We start from the raw sequence: 19,817 nt of genomic DNA on the forward strand, positions 1-19,817 counted from the left end.
TGGAGGAGGAGGGGGCTATTGATGACAATGCTCTGCCTTCCACAGTCAGAGGCAGCAATGCTTCTGAATAATAATAATAATAATAATAATAATAATAATATTTTTTTATTTGTACCCCGCCCTTCCTGGTTCAGAAAACCAGGCTCAGGGTGGCTAACAACAAATTTAAAACACTTAATTGATGCAACAAAAAAACAGCATAAAATACAGTATAGAACGTGAATAACAATAAATTCAGAATTCAAAAATCAGTTTAGGGGGGAAATCCATCCAATAAACATTAGTTGATCACCAGGGCTAGCTGGATAAATTAGTCCTATTTGGGCCAGCAAGGAGGCCAGGGGAGAATTAGCTGTGGGATCTCAGAGCAGGCAGTCTTCATAAAAGGGGAGGGGGAGGGAAGAGAAGGGAAATAAAAGATCAGGCTGAATTCAAATTAAAGGCCAGGCAGAATAGCTCTGTCTTACAGGCCCCGCGGAAGGAAGTTAAATCCTGCAGGGCCCTGGTCTCCTGGGACAGAGCATTCCACCAGGTCGGAGCCATCACTGAGAAGGCCCTGGCCCTGGTGGAGGATAGTCTGACTTCCTTAGGGCCCGGGACCTCTAAACTATGGTTATTCATGGACCTTAAGGTCCTCTGCAGGGCAGACCAGGAGAGGCGGTGCCGTAAATACGAGGGCCCTAAGCCACAAAGGCAACAATACCGTAGAATAGAATCATAGAATAGAATCATAGAATAGAATCATAGAATCATAGAGTTGGAAGAGACCACAAGGGCCATGGAGTCCAACCCCCTGCTAAGCAGGAAACACCATCAGAGCACTCCTGACATATGGTTGTCAAGCCTCTGCTTAAAGACCTCCAAAGAAGGAGACTCCACCACACTCCTTGGCAGCAAATTCCACTGCCGAACAGCTCTTACTGTCAGGAAGTTCTTCCTAATGTTTAGGTGGAATCTTCTTTCTTGTAGTTTGGAACCATTGCTCCGTGTCCGCTTCTCTGGAGCAGCAGAAAACAACCTTTCTCCCTCCTCTATGTGACATCCTTTTATATATTTGAACATGGCTATCATATCACCCCTTAACCTCCTCTTCTCCAGGCTAAACATGCCCAGCTCCCTTAGCCGTTCCTCATAAGGCATCATTTCCAGGCCTTTGACCATTTTGGTTGCCCTCCTCTGGACACGTTCCAGTTTGTCAGTGTCCTTCTTGAACTGTGGTGCCCAGAACTGGACACAGTACTCCAGGTGAGGTCTGACCAGAGCAGAATACAGTGGCACTATTACTTCCCTTGATCTAGATGCTATACTCCTACCAGTTGTTGGAAACCACAGGAGGACAGAGATGCCCTTGTGTTCGAATCCTGCTTGTGCTTTTCCCACAGGCATCTGGTTGGCCACTGTGAGAAGAGGACGGTGGACTAGATGAGCCACCAGCCTGATCCGGAAGGCTTTTATGCTCTTACAGAGGATGAAGAGATCAAGGGAGCCTGGATAGCTCTGTTGGTTAGAGCACGGTGTTGATAATACCAAGGTTGCAGGTTCGATCCTTGCATATTCCTCATTGCAGAGGGTTGGCCTAGATGATCCTTAGGTTCTTTTCCAACTTTATGATTCCAAGTGGTAAATGTGGACAAGCTTTATTGCGTGATACAGTTCCTAACCTTCACCACGCATTAGAATTTATTGCAAAAAATAATAATTAAACAAATGACGCCACATTTTAATTAATAGAGATAACCAAGCAAAACCATTGTCTGAAACTTTACTCCTGGGTGAATCGGGCATCCATACTGCCAGGGTCTGCAACAACCTCAAGGCTAATGGAGAACATCGTACCCTACTTTTTCAGGTTAAGTGTCCTCTCCTCTGTTGGTAGGTAGGAGTCCACATGGGCCCACAGAAAATTATGATGCAGTGGGGTCAGAATAGGACCTGGGAAAACAGAGTTCAGATTCCCTCTTGGCCATAAAACTCACTGGCTCAACTTGGACCGGTGGCTGCCTTTCAGCCTGGACTACCTCACAGGGTTGTTGTGATGATGAAATGGGAACTACGACCAAAGGAGGCCAAGGTTCTAATTATCATTTGGTGATGAAGCTCACTGGGTGGACCTGGAGGGGCAGCCATGGCCATACAGCCTGACCTACCTCACAGGGAAGAGAGTCATGTGACCCACCCTAAGTTTCTTGGAGGAAAAGGTGGGATGATAATAATAAATTTTATTTATACCCCGCCCTCCCCAGCCAAGACCGGGCTCAGGGCGGCTAACACCAGGTATAAAAGCAATTGATTAAAATACAACTTAAAAACAAGATTAAAATACAGCATTAAAATGCAGCCTCGTTTCAGTAGAAACTCAAATCAAAAACTTTTTTGGGGATGAAAACACCAAGTCTTCACCAAGGCCAGCTATCCAGACTGGTCCTACGTGGGCCAGAAAAAAGCCAGGGAAGTCCCCAAATAGGAGTTCCATCACAGAAGGAGAAAGGAAAAAAGAAAGAGGGGAAGGGGATCAAGTTGATTCCAAGCCAAAGGCCTGGTGGAACAACTCTGTCTTACAGGCCCTGCGGAAGGAAATCAGATCCCGCAGGGCCCTGGTTTCATGAGACAGAGCGTTCCACCAGGCCGGAGCCAGTACTGAAAAGGCCCTGGCTCTGGTTGAGACTAATCTGACTTCCTTAGGGCCCGGTTGCCATTTATGTGCCATTTATGGACCTTAAGGTCCTCCGTGGAGCATGCTGGGAGAGGCAGTCCCGTAGGTACGAGGGTCCTAGGCTGTGATAAGTACAGAAACATGATAAGTAAATAAATATACAGAAAGAAAAGGAGAAGAAAGAGAGAAAGAGTTTACTAAGCGGGGACAAAGGGGCAGTCAATGGAAGGCGGAGGAGCAATTGCTGGATGTCCCTGCAATGACCATGCAATGAGTGCAGAGGAAGACACGATCCAACTCATGCAGTGTGACCTACTTCCATCCAGCAGCCGCTGGGGGTAAGTAAGCAGATCAAGACTCAGAGCACAAAACACCTCGGGCTGGATATTTAATATTGCCAGGCTGCTGGCTGCAAGAGCCGGGGAGACACCCTGCTTCAGCAGCCGGCATATGATTTTCGAAAATGGTTCCAGTGGGTCCTCATTTGCAAGGCAGGGAGACTGGCAGCATCGTGCGAAAGAGACACCGAGAGAGTTGCACCGGTGGCCTCAAGGCTTGTGCACAGAAAGTGAGCAAGGCACTCCAACATTTGGAGGGAGCACGGGGGAGCCTAGAGAGACGGGCCCTCTCCTCCTGAGACTAAAACCTCGCCCTGCCCCACAGTTTAAGGAGGGTGTGGACAAGCTAGAAAGTTTGCAGAGGCAGGTGGTCAAGATGATCAAAGGTCTGGAAACCAAGCCCTATGAGGAACGGTTGAAGGAGCTGGGTGTGTTCAGCCTGGAAAAGAGCAGATTTAAGGAGGCGATCTGAGAGCCATCTATGCCTCTCCTCGCGTGTATGTTTTGTGTGTGAGAGAGAGAGTTTAGTTATGGTTAGAATAAATTAGCTAATTCTCTCAAACCAAAGAAATGTAGACATTTGTTGCTGGCTGCTCCCCATTACAGCAATGGATGTCTATATTTTGATGTTGTATGCATGTTCCATGAAGATTATCCCTCTGTTAAGATGCGTATGAGTGTCAGTTTCGGTATAAATCTGCCAAGAAGAGACACTTTTGCTGCTGTCTGAGGTTCGTAATTCATGAGCCTCTTATAACACCTTTATGCCAACAGTACTTTCTGCCAAGAGAGAGCACCTCCTCAGAGCTAATAATAATAATAATATCTCAGCTTTCTCCCAAACCAGGACTCAAGGTGGCTTCCACAAACCATAACCACACAAGTAAAACACAAATAGCTTAAAATATATCAAACAGTACCGTTAAAAGAATTAAAACAATATATTTTTTAAAAAAATCTATTTAAGTACAGATAATAAAAATCAGCACAGCACTCTTTAAACTCCCTTTCCTTAAAATGCATTTAGTTGCCAAAGACCTGTTGGAATAAAACTGCCTTCACCTGTTGGTAGAAGGAAAGCAGGAGTGAGCCAGTCTGGCTTCTCTAGGGAGGGAGTTCCAAAGGTGTTTAGGAGAAACATTCTGCTCTGGTCAGACCTCACCTGGAGTACTGTGTCCAGTTCTGGGCACCACAGTTCAAGAAGGACACTGACAAACTGGAACGTGTCCAGAGGAGGGCAACCAAAATGGTCAAAGGCCTGGAAACGATGCCTTATGAGGAACGGCTAAGGGAGCTGGGCATGTTTAGCCTGGAGAAGAGGAGGTTAAGGGGTGATATGATAGCCATGTTCAAATATATAAAAGGATGTCACATAGAGGAGGGAGAAAGGTTGTTTTCTGCTGCTCCAGAGAAGCGGACACGGAGCAATGGTTCCAAACTACAAGAAAGAAGATTCCACCTAAACATTAGGAAGAACTTCCTGACAGTAAGAGCTGTTCGACAGTGGAATTTGCTGCCAAGGAGTGTGGTGGAGTCTCCTTCTTTGGAGGTCTTTAAGCAGAGGCTTGACAACCATATGTCAGGAGTGCTCTGATGGTGTTTCCTGCTTGGCAGGGGGTTGGACTCAATGGCCCTTGTGGTCTCTTCCAACTCTATGATTCTATGATTCTAAGCCACCACTGAGGAGACCCTCTTCCACATCCCCATCAAATGTCCCTGTGAGAGTGGTGGGACTAAGAGAAGGGCTTCCTCAGAGCCCAGGTAGGTTCATATGAGGGAATACAGTCTTTCAGATAGCCTGGACTTAAGCCTTAAAGGGCTTGATAGGTCATATCAGCACTTTGAATTGTGCCTCAAAACAGACAGGTCACCAGTGGAGCTTTTGCAACATGGGAGCCATGTGCCATAACCAGCTTTTGAGCCCATGTTGTATGTTTTGGCCACGCAACTCCTGCAGGATCAACCATGGGACAATGGATCAATGATCCAGACTCAGGAACTATCCTCCCACAGTGCCTCCATCTCACCAGGATTCAAAATCTGTTTACTGGCCCTCATTCAGCCATCGCTGAGTTCCAGGCACTGTTCCAGGCCTTGCACAGCCTCTTGTGATTAAGATGCTACAGAGAAAGAGATCTGGGCATCGTCAGTGTGCTGATGACACCTTGCCCCAAATTGCCTAGTGAGATGACTTCATATATGCATGAGCTGAACTGGTTCTTGAAGTTTAGCTGTCATTTTAACAGTCTGATGTGTTTCTATTTATTCCCTGGCTGTGTGTTTTGCTCTTATATATTCATATATATAGGACGCCACACCTACTTCGCCTAAAGGCTTTACAGGAGTCTACAAGCAGAGCAGCTGGTTTACGTTACCTATGTAAATAGCGGAAGAGCAGTGATGACATCATCAGCACAGTGGGTCACACAACAGGTTTTTGTGCAACTCCCACAACCCCTAGCATGACTGCCAGAGACCTGACCATGGTATGCTCCCACTTCTCACATTATATTTCCCACAATGCGCAAGTCATCCTAATTATCTGGAAGATGTAGGCAAGTATCAAAGCATAGCACAAAACATAGGCTCTTGAAGGTGAACAGAAGGCCTGTTTAGCATAGAAAGGATAGCGAGGGTGGTTCTGTTCAGTGTCTTCAGTGGGTACCATTTAATGGGGCCTGCCTGCCTTCTTCTAGAGGACTAGCTGTGCTGGAAGGCTGCCAAGCTTCAGAGCATCTATGAAAATTGTCACCTGAACCACTTGAAAACTTCTGAGATTTTAGTTTTATTCTATAGGGCTGTTGGTGTGCAACTGCTTGTACTTTATGCTGCAATACCTACTCAGCATCCTGTGGTCTGTTGCACCTGTGGGTCTTGGTAAGAGGCAGTGTGGCATAATGGTTAGAGTGTAGGCCTAGGGCCTGGGTGACCTTGGGCCAGTCGTGGCCTCTCAGCCTAATCTACCACACAGGATTGTTCTGGAGGTTGAATTAGGAAGGAGAGAACCATTGAGCTCCTTGGAGAAAAAGGAGGGATATGAATGCAACAAATAAATCATCACCATCATCATTCGTGATTGCACCCCTGCAAGAAGTGTATTTTGTCCTGCTCAAGATTGGAGGTGCTGCTGTCACTCCTTTGACTTGTGCCTTCCCACACCCTCTTCCTCCCCATTTCGCACACTTGCACCAGAGCATTTGCACCACTCGAGACAGAGCAACTCCCTGGGTGTTGCACCAGTACAACTCCATGCCATGCAAAGGCCTGAGCCTTTCCACTTTTCAACTGGCACAGCGAACCACACCATCAGATCATGGGAGATCACAAGAGCATTTGCTCCTTCAGCTTAAAGATAAGAGGGGAGAAGTTTCTTGATCCTGGGCACTGGATAGCAAGTAATGTATTCCATTTCCATCCTCTGCCCTTCATTGAAGACCATCAAAGTGATGTGTTTCTTCTGAGGCAAGCCACATACTGCAATCTAAGCACAAATAACAATATCTTGGTCTTCCTGCCTTTAGCCCAAGAGCACCCAAAACCAGCTGGGGCGGGGGGGGGGGGAAGAGACTTTGTTTATAGCCATAACCAAACTGAGGTTTCTTCTCAACATGGTGCCAACCATCCAGCGCTCTGGATGAAAGATATGCAAAGCTTAAAACCACAACAAGGTTTCAGCCACTCACTGGACCACTTTTCACCTTTCACTCTTTATGACATGTCACTTTAAATGCTTGCAAACATTAAATGACCACTCTTAGGGGAATCCGACTGACCCCCCCCCCACAAGATCCAAAGTAGCCCTTCCATAACTCACAATCCACACCTTTCCATGCATTTCTAGTTTTGAGCAGCAACCAAACTTTGAGGAATGTGATTCCCTGTATCAACACTACAAGGGGAGCTTGTATCCAGCATATCCTGGAGGAAACGGAAGGCAGAACTTGACCAAAACCGTTTTACCCCCACCCACCCCCACCCCAAACTGTTGCCTTCTTTGCACCCGGCCAGCTGACCATCACAGTGACACCGACTCAACCCCGGAGGAAGGAGCAGCCCAGCTCAGCCAGGGGAATCCCAGCTACCTGCCCAGCCGCATCCTCAGGTGTCTCCGCACCTGGCAAAGTCGCCCATGTGGAGCCAGCGTCTTCCTCCCTCTTGCCCTTCCCCTCGCCAGGCGCTGCAGGCGCTCCGCCTCGCTCCGCGCAACCTCCCGCCTTCAGCACCACGGACAGCGCTCGCCGAGAGGTACCCAAGGGCGGCCGGCGTGGGATGCAGGGATGCTCTAAGGCAGGCGGAGCACAGCATCCCTCGGCGTCGCCCTGGCAACCGCTTGGGGAGGGTCGATGCCGCGCGCCCCACTCCCTTCTACCTTGGACAGGTGTGCCTGCAGCCGAGGGACCAGCCCAGAGGGGAGCAAAGCCCTCTTGGCTTTTTTTTTTTTTTTTTTTTGGTCCAGCTCAACGCTTTCCATCCGGCTGCAGGCAGAACTTTTCTCTCCACACACCCCCTCTAAACCCCCCCCCCTTTACCCCCTCTTTCACCTTCCACATTCCATCATTCCTTTCCCCCCTCTACCCCCCCTTCCACTCCCCCCCCCCTCCGCGTTCCCATCTCGGTCTATTCACTCTTCCCAGCGCTTCTGTGCGCGCGCGCCCCTCCCCGCCATCTCGCTCTCTTTCTCCAAAGCCTTTTGTTCTTCCTGGCTGCTATTTCCGAACTGCCTGCATTCCTTTCCAACTCTCTCCACCTCCCGATTTCGCCTCTCTGTCTCTCTCTCTCCCCCTGCCTCTCCGCCAGCCAGGCTCCTTCGGCTCCGGTCCCGTCCGCCTCCCTCTCCCCCTCCCCCCTCCCAAATTCCCCATAAGTCTCCGAACTCCTGGCGGCGGCCAGGGACTCCCAGGGAAGGACGAACCACTCACAAGGCAGATGCCGCGGGCTGGTACTGCTGGCTCCGGCAGAGGATGGAGTGGCCGCAAGCTTGGCCCATGACTCCTCATCCTTTCGTCAGCCTCGCCAGAAGGAGGAAGAGGAGGAGGCGGGCGGGCGGGAAGGCAGGGGCCGGTGGCCAGGGATGCCGCCCCAGTGGCCCCCGGGGCGAGGCAGCCGCCGCTCGCCTCCACCCAAGAAGGCAAATGATGGAGCTGTGTTAGGGACTCTCCTCTCGCTCGCTCGCTCTGCTCTGCTCTGCTTTCAAGGCTGATGCTGTAACGGATCCTAATGCAGGTTGCCGAAGCATGCAGAAGGAGGGGGGAGTGAGCGAGAGAGGGAGCGAGAGAGAGAGAGCGTGGATGTGTGGCGCGTGAACAAGCGAGCGAGGAGCCCGCTTTGGCGAACCAGCGGGTCGGTTTCGTGGCAGCTCTTTCGTGGTGTCGCAAAGCAGAGAGGGTTAAAGGCGTGTTGTCGCCTCTGCCAGGACTAGGCGGTGCGGAAAGGCTGGCTCTTGCTCACTGACACATCTGGGTTTGTTTTTAAAAAAAGGAAAAGTGGGGTATAGAATATGCACCACCGCCCTGAGCTGTTGACAGCGAGCCCAGCAGCATTTCACAACACTGCAGGGGTGAAGGCGCAAAGGCTCGCTGGAGATCAGCCCCAAAACCTGAACACAGGAATCAAGGAAACAACAATACAGAAGCGGGGGCCTCTGACACTCTAAGGCAGCCTTTCTCAACCAGTGCGTCCCCAGATGTTGTTGAACTACAACTCCCATCACCCCTAGCTAGCAAGGCCAGAGCTCAGGGACGATGGGAGTTATAATCCAACAACATCTGGGGACCCACAGGTTGAGAACCGCTGCTCTGAGGGATGCGTTTCCTCGAGGTGCTGCCGCCCAGCCTCCCCATCTCCCGACATATCCAGGATGTGGGCCTTCCAGTTGTGGGGTCCAGGACAAAACTGGTGTTTGCTCCAGCCCCTCTCTGTAGGTCAGTGAGTAAGCAACACTAGGTGCATGAGCTTGGACGGCCCCTACCCCAATGGCGGGGGTGGGGAGGACAGGACCGTTCCCTTCACTTGGCCTTCCTATTTATTAGTTATCCTTTATAACATTTATATTCCAGCTTTTCTCCAAAGACCTCAGGGTAGCTACACACATTTCTGCCCCCCCCCTTCATTTTTATCCTCACAAGAACCCTATGAATCATAGAATCATAGAATCATAGAGTTGGAAGAGACCACAAGGGCCATTGAGTCCAACCCCCTGCCAAGCAGGAAACACCATCAGAGCACTCCTGACATATGGTTGTCAAGCCTCTGCTTAAAGACCTCCAAAGAAGGAGACTCCACCACACTCCTTGGCAGCAAATTCCACTGTCAAACAGCTCTTACTGTCAGGAAGTTCTTCCTAATGTTTAGGTGGAATCTTCTTTCTTGTAGTTTGGAACCATTGCTCCGTGTCCGCTTCTCTGGAGCAGCAGAAAACGACCTTTCTCCCTCCTCTATGTGACATCCTTTTATATAATTGAACATGGCTATCATATCACCCCTTAACCTCCTCTTCTCCAGGCTAAACATGCCCAGCTCCCTTAGCCGTTCCTCATAAGGCATCATTTCCAGGCCTTTGACCATTTTGGTTGCCCTCCTCTGGACACGTTCCAGTTTGTCAGTGTCCTTCTTGAACTGTGGTGCCCAGAACTGGACACAGTACTCCAATTGAGGTCTGACCAGAGCAGAATACAGTGGCACTATTACTTCCCTTGATCTAGATGCTATACTCCTATTGATGCAGCCCAGAATTGCATTGGCTTTTTTAGCTGCCGCGTCACACTGTTGGCTCATGTCAAGTTTGTGGTCAACCAAGACTCCTAGATCCTTTTCACATGTACTGCTCTCAAGCAGGTGTCACCCATCTTGTATTTGTGCCTCTCATTTTTTTTGCCCAAGTGCAATACTTTACATTTCTCCCTGTTAAAATTCATCTTGTTTGTTTTGGCCCAGTTCTCTAATCTGTCAAGGTCGTTTTGAAGTGTGATCCTGTCCTCTGGGGTGTTAGCCACCCCTCCCAGTTTGGTGTCATCTGCAAATTTGATCAGGATGGTCTATGAGGTCCATCTTGATCTATGAGGTAGATTAGGTTGAGAGGGAGAGTGACTGGCCCACAAGGTCACCCAGTGAGCTTCATGGCTGAATACGGGATTTGAAGCCTGATCTCCCAGATCCTAATCCAGACTCTCACCACTATACCACACTGATTCTCTTCTGTCACTGAAGCAGCTTTGTGGGATAGTTAATAAGGAGGCTGCTGTGCTCAATGAGAACATGTTTATGCTCCAGAGCAGGTGTTGGGAGCTGTTTCATGCTGAAGACCACATTGCCCCATGAGGAACCTACTGGAGGTGGTCATGTATCAGGAAGATTTTCATCTGATGTTTTAGTACTCTTTTATATTTGCTGGAAGCTGCCTAGAGTGGCTGGGGCAACCCAGTTAAATGGGTGGGGTACAATTATTATTATTATTATTATTATTATTATTATTATTAGTCAAATGCCAGATGTGGGGGGAGGCAAAAAAATTGGACGGAGAAAAGGGTGCGGCTCTTTATTTTAATTTATTACATTTATATCCCACCTTTCCTTCAAGGAGATCAAGGTAGTGTACATGGTTTTCCTCCTCCCCATTTCCTCCTCCCAACAACCCTGTGAGGTTGGTTAGGCTGAGCATGACGGACTGGCCCAAGGTCACCCGGTGAGCTTGATGGGCTGAGTGAGGATTCGAACCCGAGTCTCCCAGATCCAAGTTTTACCCTCTAAGCACATACTCATTACCTTTGCACAGCAGGTGACCTCTAGAGTATGCAAATTAGGCAAATTGACACGGGCAGTGTCAGTTGACCGATCAGCAGCGATTAGCCAAAACAGCCAGAAAGTTGCCTCTCTGTTCAGTAGCAACATGCTACATTGGCAAAAGCAGGTGGGGACAGACACTCTGTCCCGCCTCTTCGCTGAGCTGTCTGGCTAGTCTGTACTGGAGATCAGAGGACTGATCAAGCAAGGTATCTCTGTTTGGGCTCCTGAGTGCATCTGCTGTGTGTTAGAGGCACCGAAAGGTGCTTTTTTTTTTTTACTAAAATTTTTATTGGATTTTCACATTTTATAAACACACACACACACAAAAAAAGAAAAGACAAAGACAAAACATGTATAATTTCATATCCTTACTTTCTTAACCCCACTTCCTGACTTCCCCCCACCCCCACCCCCCCTTCATACATCCTAATTCAAATAATTAGCTCAGCAAGTTCTTATCTCTCATCCTTTACATATTATTATTATTATTTTAAAATTAGTTCTTATTACTTGGCCAAATTTTACTTATCCAATTTTCTTGTAAATGTTGAATCCTTTTCTAAGGTCGACCCAAATTCCCTTCCACGAATTTCCCCCTTTTTATATTAAATATAGGTCATAATAGCCAAACACAAAGGTCATAAAAATTTTGAAATTCTGTTCTCCCCTCCCTCCCCACCCCGGTTTCTGTCCCTTCCCGAATAAATGTCCACAATGACAGTTCTTAGCCTGGATTCCTCACATCTGAGGCCTTCAAGTCTCTGTCAGTCTCTCTCTGCCGGTTTTGTTGGTAACCCTCTTTGCTGGTCGTCAGGTCTCGAAGGAGCTCTGGCACAGTCTCATCAGATTTTCTTCCATCCAAAATACTTGGTAACAGCTGCTACAAAAGGTCAACTGATCTCCCATACTCAAAGAGGAAGCCCCAATCATATTTCTTATTTCTTTTAAATTCCAGTGTTCCAAGTGTTCCAGGGGCTTCCTCCCTCCTCTTTCGCATCTTTCGCAGATTTGTAATCCAAAGATCTTCTTCTTTATGTTCTAGCAATGTAGGCTTCTGGTTGGTACTCTCCACCTGTACTTTCTCCACTCCTTCTTCCCTCTCCTCCAGTTCCAAAGATGTCTCTTCTGATTCAGCTGCAGATTTTTTCCCAGTCAGATCCTTTGTGCATTCAGCAGAGTTGCTTGTTTTAGAGTTCAAGGTTATAAGTTGTTTGTTCATAGCCATGCTCTGCTCTTGCAGTATTCCCACGAGAAAAAACATTCTTTCTATCTCTGCCTGTAATTTTCCATCTGCAGCCATTGTAATGTTTCAAAGTTTCCCCTAGGGGGATTCTGGTTACTTAATAGTCCTTTCCCAACAGTCCGTTACTTTGTTATTTATAACTACTTTGTTCCCAACCACTTTGATTCAAATGTAACAAATTTAGTCCAGAGAGATGTTAAATAATAAGATTTTTAACTTTAACTGCCCGTTTGACAGCTCCTTTGACATCTGTCAAACTCCTTGTTCCTTTTCCTCCAGCTCACACACAGGACGTTCCCGGGTCCGGGGGGGAGGGGGGGTTAGACAAAAACTTCTAAAATTCCACTCTTACTCTCCGGCACAAATCTTCTTCTGTCAAATTCATGGAAATATTATCTTTTAAATCACACCGAAAAGAAAAGATCTCTCCACCTTAGTTCTCCGATCCTTGCTTTAAGTCTTTTGTAGGTAGGGGGGGTGCAGACTTCCCTTTAGCACATCCCCCGGTCATACCGAATTCAAGGATAAAAGTTTTAAAGTCCAAATTCCGTTCTACTCACGGGTTATTTCAAGTCCGAATTTCAGGGAAAAAAGTCAGCGCTCTCCGGCCATGGCTCGCGGCTTCGCTCCACTGCAGTAGCGGTCTACTCACAGCACCACGCCACTCTCCGTACCCTCTCCGTAGCCTTTAAAAAGGCTCTTCGTGTGTCGGGGGGGCGCTTAAGGTGCCCACCGAGTCACCAAGTCCGCAGGCTTCCGCGCCTGCGGTTTCTGAGGGTCCCCGCGTCGCCGTCGCGGTAGGACCCGTCTCCAGTAGAGCCGATTCCCTCCGGAGCTCGGAGGGAATCCGCCATTAGCCGATCGCGCTAACCCGGAAGTCTCGGCACCGAAAGGTGCTTTGAGGACTTCAGGTGAAAAGTGGGGTAAAAATCTCCCAAATAAATAAATTCCAGCCACACCTGAACCACAGGTTTCTGCACCCGTGACTCTTCCCGTTTTCCATCCAGGCAGGAGGAAGAGGCAGGATCACAGTCCAAGAGCACATGGCGCTCAGTCAAATGCGCCCAAGGAGAGCAGAGGGCAGGACCAGTGGGGGGCATGGCCTGGGGAAAGTCCCAAGGGGCCACATGGAGGGCTATGGAGGGCCTCATACACCCCCAGGGGCTTGGAGGTTGGAAGATGCAGCGATGGCGCCCAACTTGGATGGCTTTGAAAGAGGGTTAGACAACTTGATGGGGGGAGGAAGAGAGGCCTATTGATGGCTTCTGGCCAGGATGGCTCTTCACATTCAGAGGCAACAAGTCTTCTGAACACCAGTCGCAGGAAACCTTGCACTCAGATCCTGCTTGTGGGTTTCCCATTAGGGCACCTGGGCTTGCTGGGCTCCCATTGACCTGACCCAGCAGGCTTCTCTTGTGTTAACTCGACTTAAGCTGCTGGGCTGGGTTCAGACATAATGCCAGGCCGTGGTTTGATGAGTCTTAGCTACTTAGCCCTGCATGTGAACCAGGCCAGAGAGTGCCGGGAGCTGGAGTGGATTACTGTAAGAGGAAGCAACGCTTCTGAATACTAGTTGCAGGGAATCTCAAGTGCTGCTCTGCCCAGGGCCTGCTTGGGGACTTCTCTTTGGGGAATCTGCTTGGCCATTGCGAGAAGAGGGTGGTGGACTTGACGGGCCACATGACTAGTCCAGGAGGCTTCTCTTACAGTATGTGTCTGCTTATGCAGATGCTGGTTCGTTTGTGTGCCCAATAAATCCTCTTCACTGGCTGGAGCATCTGAGCCATTGGGTTTATTCAGTGGCAGAGCTTCATGCTCCAGAACCGGGGGGGGTGGAAAGCAGGCAGGGACAGAGCTGGCGTGCAGCCCAGGGGCGTGGCATGCGTCCTGGGGGCGGGGCATGCTGCCTGCAGGGGCGTGGCGCCCAACGCAGGCAGGGGGGCAGCCATGATGGCATCCTACCAGGATCACGCAGCTGGGGGCTACGCGTTCCCCCCGCACTCCTCTTCCTCCGCCAGTGGGTTTATTTACAGCACTTTGCAGCTGAGAGCCAAAACACATAGGCAGGCAGAGACTCGCTATATTACCCTACTTCTTGCACTTGGTCTCCAGCCAAGCCCTCCCTGTGCCCCTCACCTCCCCGACTCCCGGTTTTTATTTCTCCCAGAGGACCCTTCTTGAATATCTGGTCCCCTTAGAACAGGGTTTCCTAAACAGCTGTTTTTGGACTACAACTCCCATCATCCCTAGCTAGCAGGAACAGCAGCCAGGGATAATGGGGCTTGTAGTCCAACATCCCGTATTCACAGTGGCCAGCCAGATGCCTGCAGGGAAGCCTGCAAACAGGATCCGAGCACCAGAGCCCTCTCGATCCTGTGGCTCCCACAACTGGGATTCAGAAGCAGGCCCATCTTACCCACAGAGGCTAGTGGTGTGGGGCACCAGGGCGCCAAGTTCTGGAGGGCGCCAGGCGAGAGTCCGGGGAACACCGAACAAGCGCGCTGAGTGAGCGAGGGTGCGTGCACCACTCTCACTGAGCGTCAACTCGGTTTTTTCCCCTTTTAGCCTGCAGGCACTGATTCTGCGGGGCGCCAGAAGACTAAAAGGGAAAAAACCGAGCCGACGATTGGCGGGAGTGATGCACGAGCCAGGAGGTGCCGCTTCCGGCCTCCACCTCTTCCCCATCATAGGAGCCGCCCTCCAGCAGCTGCCACCTCCTCCAGCCCTAAAAATCGTCAACTCTGGGAAAGGGGCAGCGTCAGAGGGATCTTTGCACCACGGAGCCGGATATGCTTAAGACAGCCCTGTTCAGAAGTGTGGCTGCCTCCAACTGTGAAGGGTTCTCTCCTCTCCTGTCCCATTTCAAACTGGTGTTCCTTCCCTCCTGCTGGGATCAAGGACCCTGCAGGAATCCTCTCACTGCCCCTACCCACACCTTCAATGCACACACACCATCGCCAATGCATACACACCATTGCCAGTGCGCCAACCCATCTCCCTCTCCCCAAAGCAGCCGCCTTGAGCCTGGCTTGGGCCAAGAATGCCTAATTGTGGCTAATGAGTGAGCTGGTCGATTTCGGGGCTGCTGTTCCACTGCTGAGATCACTCTAGCTATTATTAGCCGGGTGCATGTTGGTAATTTAATTCGCGCAGGGTTTTTTTTTCTTCTTCTCCTCCTCGCATTGCTACAATGGAGAGGGAAAGGAGCCGCTGTGTATGTTAATCCGTTTTTCGCTGGCAGACTGTAAGAAACAGGGGGAGCCTCAGAAATCGGGTCAGGATGATTCCTGATCACAAAGGCCGGTTGGGGAGAGGCAGCTCAAGCTGCGGGAGCAAATTGGGGTTGTGGTGGTGGAGAGGAGAGGAGCCAGATGACATCAGATTAAGCAAAAGAGACACCAGGGCATAGGGAGAACTCTGCCGGATCAGGCCAATGGCCCTCCTAGTCCAGCATCCTGTTCTCACAGGGGCCAACCTGCAAGCATCTCTCCCCTCCTGTGGTTTTCAGCAACTGAGATTCAGAAGCATTGCTCCTCCAACTGGGGTAGCCATCAACAGCAGCCCTTGAGCCCGTGGAGCTGCCCTTGAGACTGACCCAGAAACTCCAGTGGGTGCAGAATGCAGCGGCAAGACTCCTTATGGGGTCGTCGCCGTGGGATCACATTCACCCAGTGCTATGCCAGCTGCACTGGCTCCCGGTGGAGTACAGGATCAGGTTTAAGGTGCTGGTTTTAACTTTTAAAGCCCTATACGGCCTAGGACCCTGGTACCTATGGGACCGCCTCTCCTGGTATGTCCCACGGAGGAACTTACGGTCTGCAAATAAAAACATCCTGAAGGTCCCAGGCCACAGAGAGGTTAGGCTGGCCTCAACTAGAGCCAGGGCTTTTTCGGCCGCGGCTCTAATCTGGTGGAACGCTCTGTCACAAGAGACCAGGGCCCTGCGGGACTTGACATCTTTCCGCAGGGCCTGCAAGAAAGAGCTGTTCCGCCAGGACTTTGGCCAAGGCACAGTCTGACCTCCTCTCTCCTTCTGTAATCCTCTTAGAACTCTAGCCCAATAGTTGCCATTAATTTGATTCTGAACTGATTTTTGAACGTATTTCAATTAATTGACTGTGATTTTATGAAAATTGTGCTATTTTTACTGTTGTTAGCCACTCTGAGCCCAGCTTTAGCTGGGGAGGGCGGGATAGAAAATAATAATAATAATAATAATAATAATAATAATAATAATAATAATTAATCATCCCCTCCTCCATTAAGCTGTGTAGTCCTCTTTTGAAGCCATCCGAGCTCCTGGTCCTCGCTGCCTCCTGTTGCAGGGAGTTCCGTAGTTTAGCTCTGTGCTGTATGAAGAAGTCTTTTCTTCTCTCTGCCCTGAAAGGCTGCAGCTTGCTGTGACAAGGAGAGATCAGGACACTTATGCTGTTCTTGGCAAAGAGGGCTCTCGTCCAGTCAGCCGGGCCCTGGCGAGTCTGTATGTGAGCTCAGCCTTTTTCTGGGGATGACACAAGCTCTATTCAGACTCTGCCTTTATTTAATCATGAGTGTGTTTTCCCCTTTCTCTTGATTTGATCAATGGGCAGACAATGAGCCAACCTCTGCCCACCAGGCGTCAGTGTGATCAGGGCAGTGCTGGGCAGAGGACCACAAGATCTTAGCCAGGGGTCAGCAATTTTTTTCACCAGGGGGCCAGTCCACTGCCCTTCAGACCTTGGGGGGGGGGGGCAGACTATATTTTGAAAAAAACCCCGAACAAATTCCTATGCCCCACAAATAACCCAGAGATGCATTTTAAATAAAAGCACATATTCTACTCATGTAAAAACATGCTGATTCCCAGACTGTCTGTGGGCTGGATTGAGAAGGCAATTGGGCCACATCCGGCCCCTGAGCCTTAGTTTGCCTACCCATGATCTTAGCCCTTGAAGGGCCCCTCGGATGCCATCTAGTCCAGCCCACTGCCAGCTGCCAGGGATCCACTGCTGCAACATCCCTGGCAGGTGGCCACCCAGGCTTTTGTATCAAGAGCCCTAACCGAGGCTGCCTCCTCCATGACTGAACAGCTCTTACCTTCAGCAAGTTCTTCTCTAAGTTTTGTCTAAGTCGTAGGATCATAGAATTGTAGAATTGCAAGGAGCTCCCCAAGGCCAACTGGGCCAGCCCCCTGCAGTGCAGGAATCACGCCTAAGGAATCCCTTTAACCTTTGCTTAAAGACCACCAACCAAGGAGAGTCCACTGCCTTCCAAGAACGTCCATTGCATTGTCAGATTAATAATAATAATAATAATAATAATAATAATAATAAATTAATTTATACCCCACCCTCCCCAGCCAGAACCAGGCTCAGGGTGGCTAACACCTGTAAAATTACAATAAAAACATAATGGGGGGGGGAGGGCCAATTTAAAATACAGGTTAAAAATACAATTTCAAATGCAGCCTCATTTTAATAGTAGCCCATAGATCAAAACCATAAGGGGAGGGAAACATAAGGGTCAGACTGAGTCCAAACCAAAGGCCAGGTGGAACAGCTCTGTCTTGCAGGCCCTGCGGAAAGATGTCAAGTCCTGCAAGGCCCTGGTCTCTTGTGACAGAGCGTTCCACCACGTTGGGCCCAGTGCTGAAAAGGCCCTGGCCCTAGTTGAGACCATAGCTGTCTTTTTCCCCCTTTTTTAAAGGGAAATTCCCTTATTCCGAATAGGAAAAGGGAAAAGTTGACAGCTATGGTTGAGACCAATCTAACCACCTTGCGGCCTGGGACCTCCAAAGTGTTGTCATTTGTGGACCTTAAGGTCCTCTGCGGGACATACCAGGAGAGGCGGTCCCATAGGTACAAGGGTCCCAGATGGCACTTACTTTCCTAATAGTTAGTCCGAATCGCCCTTCTTCCAATTTGAATCGGTTTGCGTCATGGCTCCGCACGAGAAATCCATTGCCATAGCACAATCTGAATGCTCCTCTGTTCATTTCCCCACTGAGCCGTGTTGTTTTTCAGCAAATGGACACGAGCAAATTTTTAATATATCATCCGTCCCCACCCCAAAAGACCCACATCACTATGGCTCTACTTTGTTCTGTGGGAAAGCCATCTAGAGCTCTTCCTTTCACTGGGCCTGGGTCTACCTCTGACTCAGTTTTAAAGCCCAGAAGATGGAGGCTCTATTTAACCCAAAGTGTGGCCATTATGGCAGAAACTCAGCAGTGAAAAGCCTTGATGGAATTGAAGCCAATTTGGGGCACTTTGTGGAGAGGGTTCGACCTCCCCTTCGTCTTCTTCCACTACTCTCTCTCTCTCTCTCATTAGGTCCCTAGTCCAGAGAAAAGCCCCATGGATTATACATTCAGCACCTTGTAATGCTGCAAAACTCGATGCAATTATCCTCTGAAACGTCTTGAGAGCAGAGCTAATACCAAACTGGTTTCACTTAAGTGTGCAGGCACCCAAAAGGGTGTATTATGTCATTAAGTGATGCTTTAGCTCATCAAAATGTGATTAATTCCACATCCCTCCTTGAGTAAGGAGAATATTTTATTGTGCTTCTGGAAGCCTGATCTACGGCTTCTGCTGTTCTGACTGCAGTTTTCCATATTAATTGCTTTATTTAAATTACCTCGACTGATTTATATCTGGACCTTTTTCCCCCGGCTACAAACTACCAGTGATAAAGCAAAGCCTCCTGGCAAGGTGTGAGCATGTTTCCAGTTAGCAAATTCAGTCTTGCCTAGAATGCTCTTCCCCAACCTGGTGCCCTCCATATGCTTTTTGGACTACAACTCCCATCAGCCCCAGCAAATGTGCTCACAGGCCTGAAAAAGAGCAGCAACCCCTCTTTCTGCTCATTTTCCCAATCTTGCAGTCCCTGCTGCCTTCCTGCGTTACATCCCTCCATAAGCTTTAGTGACATCACAGCAAGTCAAGAAATTAAGAAGAGGATGCTGGATGATGATGGTGATAGTGATGAAGATGATGATGATGATGATAACAATATTTGTACCCCACCCATCTGGCTGGGTTTCTCCAGCCACTCTGGACGGCTTCCAAAAAAGATTAAAAATACATTAAAATGTCACACATTAAAAACTTCCCTAAACAGGGCTGCCTTCAGGTCTTCTAAAAGTCTGGTAGTTGTTTTTCTCTTTGAGATCTGCTGGGAGGATGTTCCACAGGGCGGGCGCCACCACCGAGAAGGCCCTCTGCCTGGTTTCCTGTAACTTGGCTTCTCACAGCGAGGGAACCACCAGAAGGCCCTTGGCGCTGGACCTCAGTGTCCGGGCAGAATGATGGGGGTGGAAACACTCCTTCAGGTATACAGGACCGAGGCCGTATACTGGGATGAGGCCAATGTCCCATCTAGTCCAACATCCTGATCTCACAGTGGCCAACCAGATGCCCCCATGGGAAACTCCCAAGTAGGATCCAAGCACAAGGACCCTCTTCCCCTCCTGTGGTTTCATGCAGCTGCTTTTCAGAAGCATTGCTAGTAGCCAGGGACAGCTCTCTCCTCCATGAATTTGTCTAATCCCCTTTTAACACTATCAAAGCTGGTAGCTATAACTGCCTCCTGTGGTTGTGAGTTCCATAGGTTAACAATGTGCTGCATGGAGAATGACTTCCTTTTCTTTATCCTGAATCATTCTAGTGTTATGGAGGGGGGGTGATTTTCTCCATGCAAGGCATCATGGTTGGGCTGTGGTCTAAACCACCAAGCCTCTTGGGCTTGCTGATCGGAAGGTCGGCAGTTCAAATCCCCACAACGGAGTGAGCTCCCAATGCTCTGTCCCTGCTCCTGCCAA

The 19,817-nt window shown here is 49.3% G+C and overlaps 1 protein-coding gene and 1 long non-coding RNA gene across 3 annotated transcripts in view; one reads left to right on the forward strand and one right to left on the reverse strand.

Annotated features, from left to right (window-relative positions):
- The window catches only part of PDE2A (phosphodiesterase 2A), a 392,093-nt gene extending 383,786 nt beyond the window's left edge, over positions 1-8,307 (reverse strand). The window contains exon 1 of one of the 2 annotated variants that reach the window (XM_079973519.1): positions 7,911-8,307. In XM_079973519.1, coding sequence (XP_079829645.1) covers positions 7,911-7,978 — 68 coding nt within the window. In that variant the 5' untranslated portion in view covers positions 7,979-8,307. Of the gene's footprint in view, positions 1-7,073; positions 7,103-7,910 lie in introns of those variants that run through there. The other variant, XM_079973520.1, reaches the window with a different exon arrangement.
- The window catches only part of LOC307215200, a 244,378-nt gene that overhangs the window by 45,153 nt on the left and 179,408 nt on the right, over positions 1-19,817 (forward strand). The window lies entirely within an intron of this gene.

This window comes from Podarcis cretensis (genome assembly GCF_951804945.1).
Source record: "Podarcis cretensis genome assembly, chromosome: 4".
In the NCBI taxonomy this organism is placed as follows: Eukaryota; Metazoa; Chordata; class Lepidosauria; order Squamata; family Lacertidae; genus Podarcis; species Podarcis cretensis.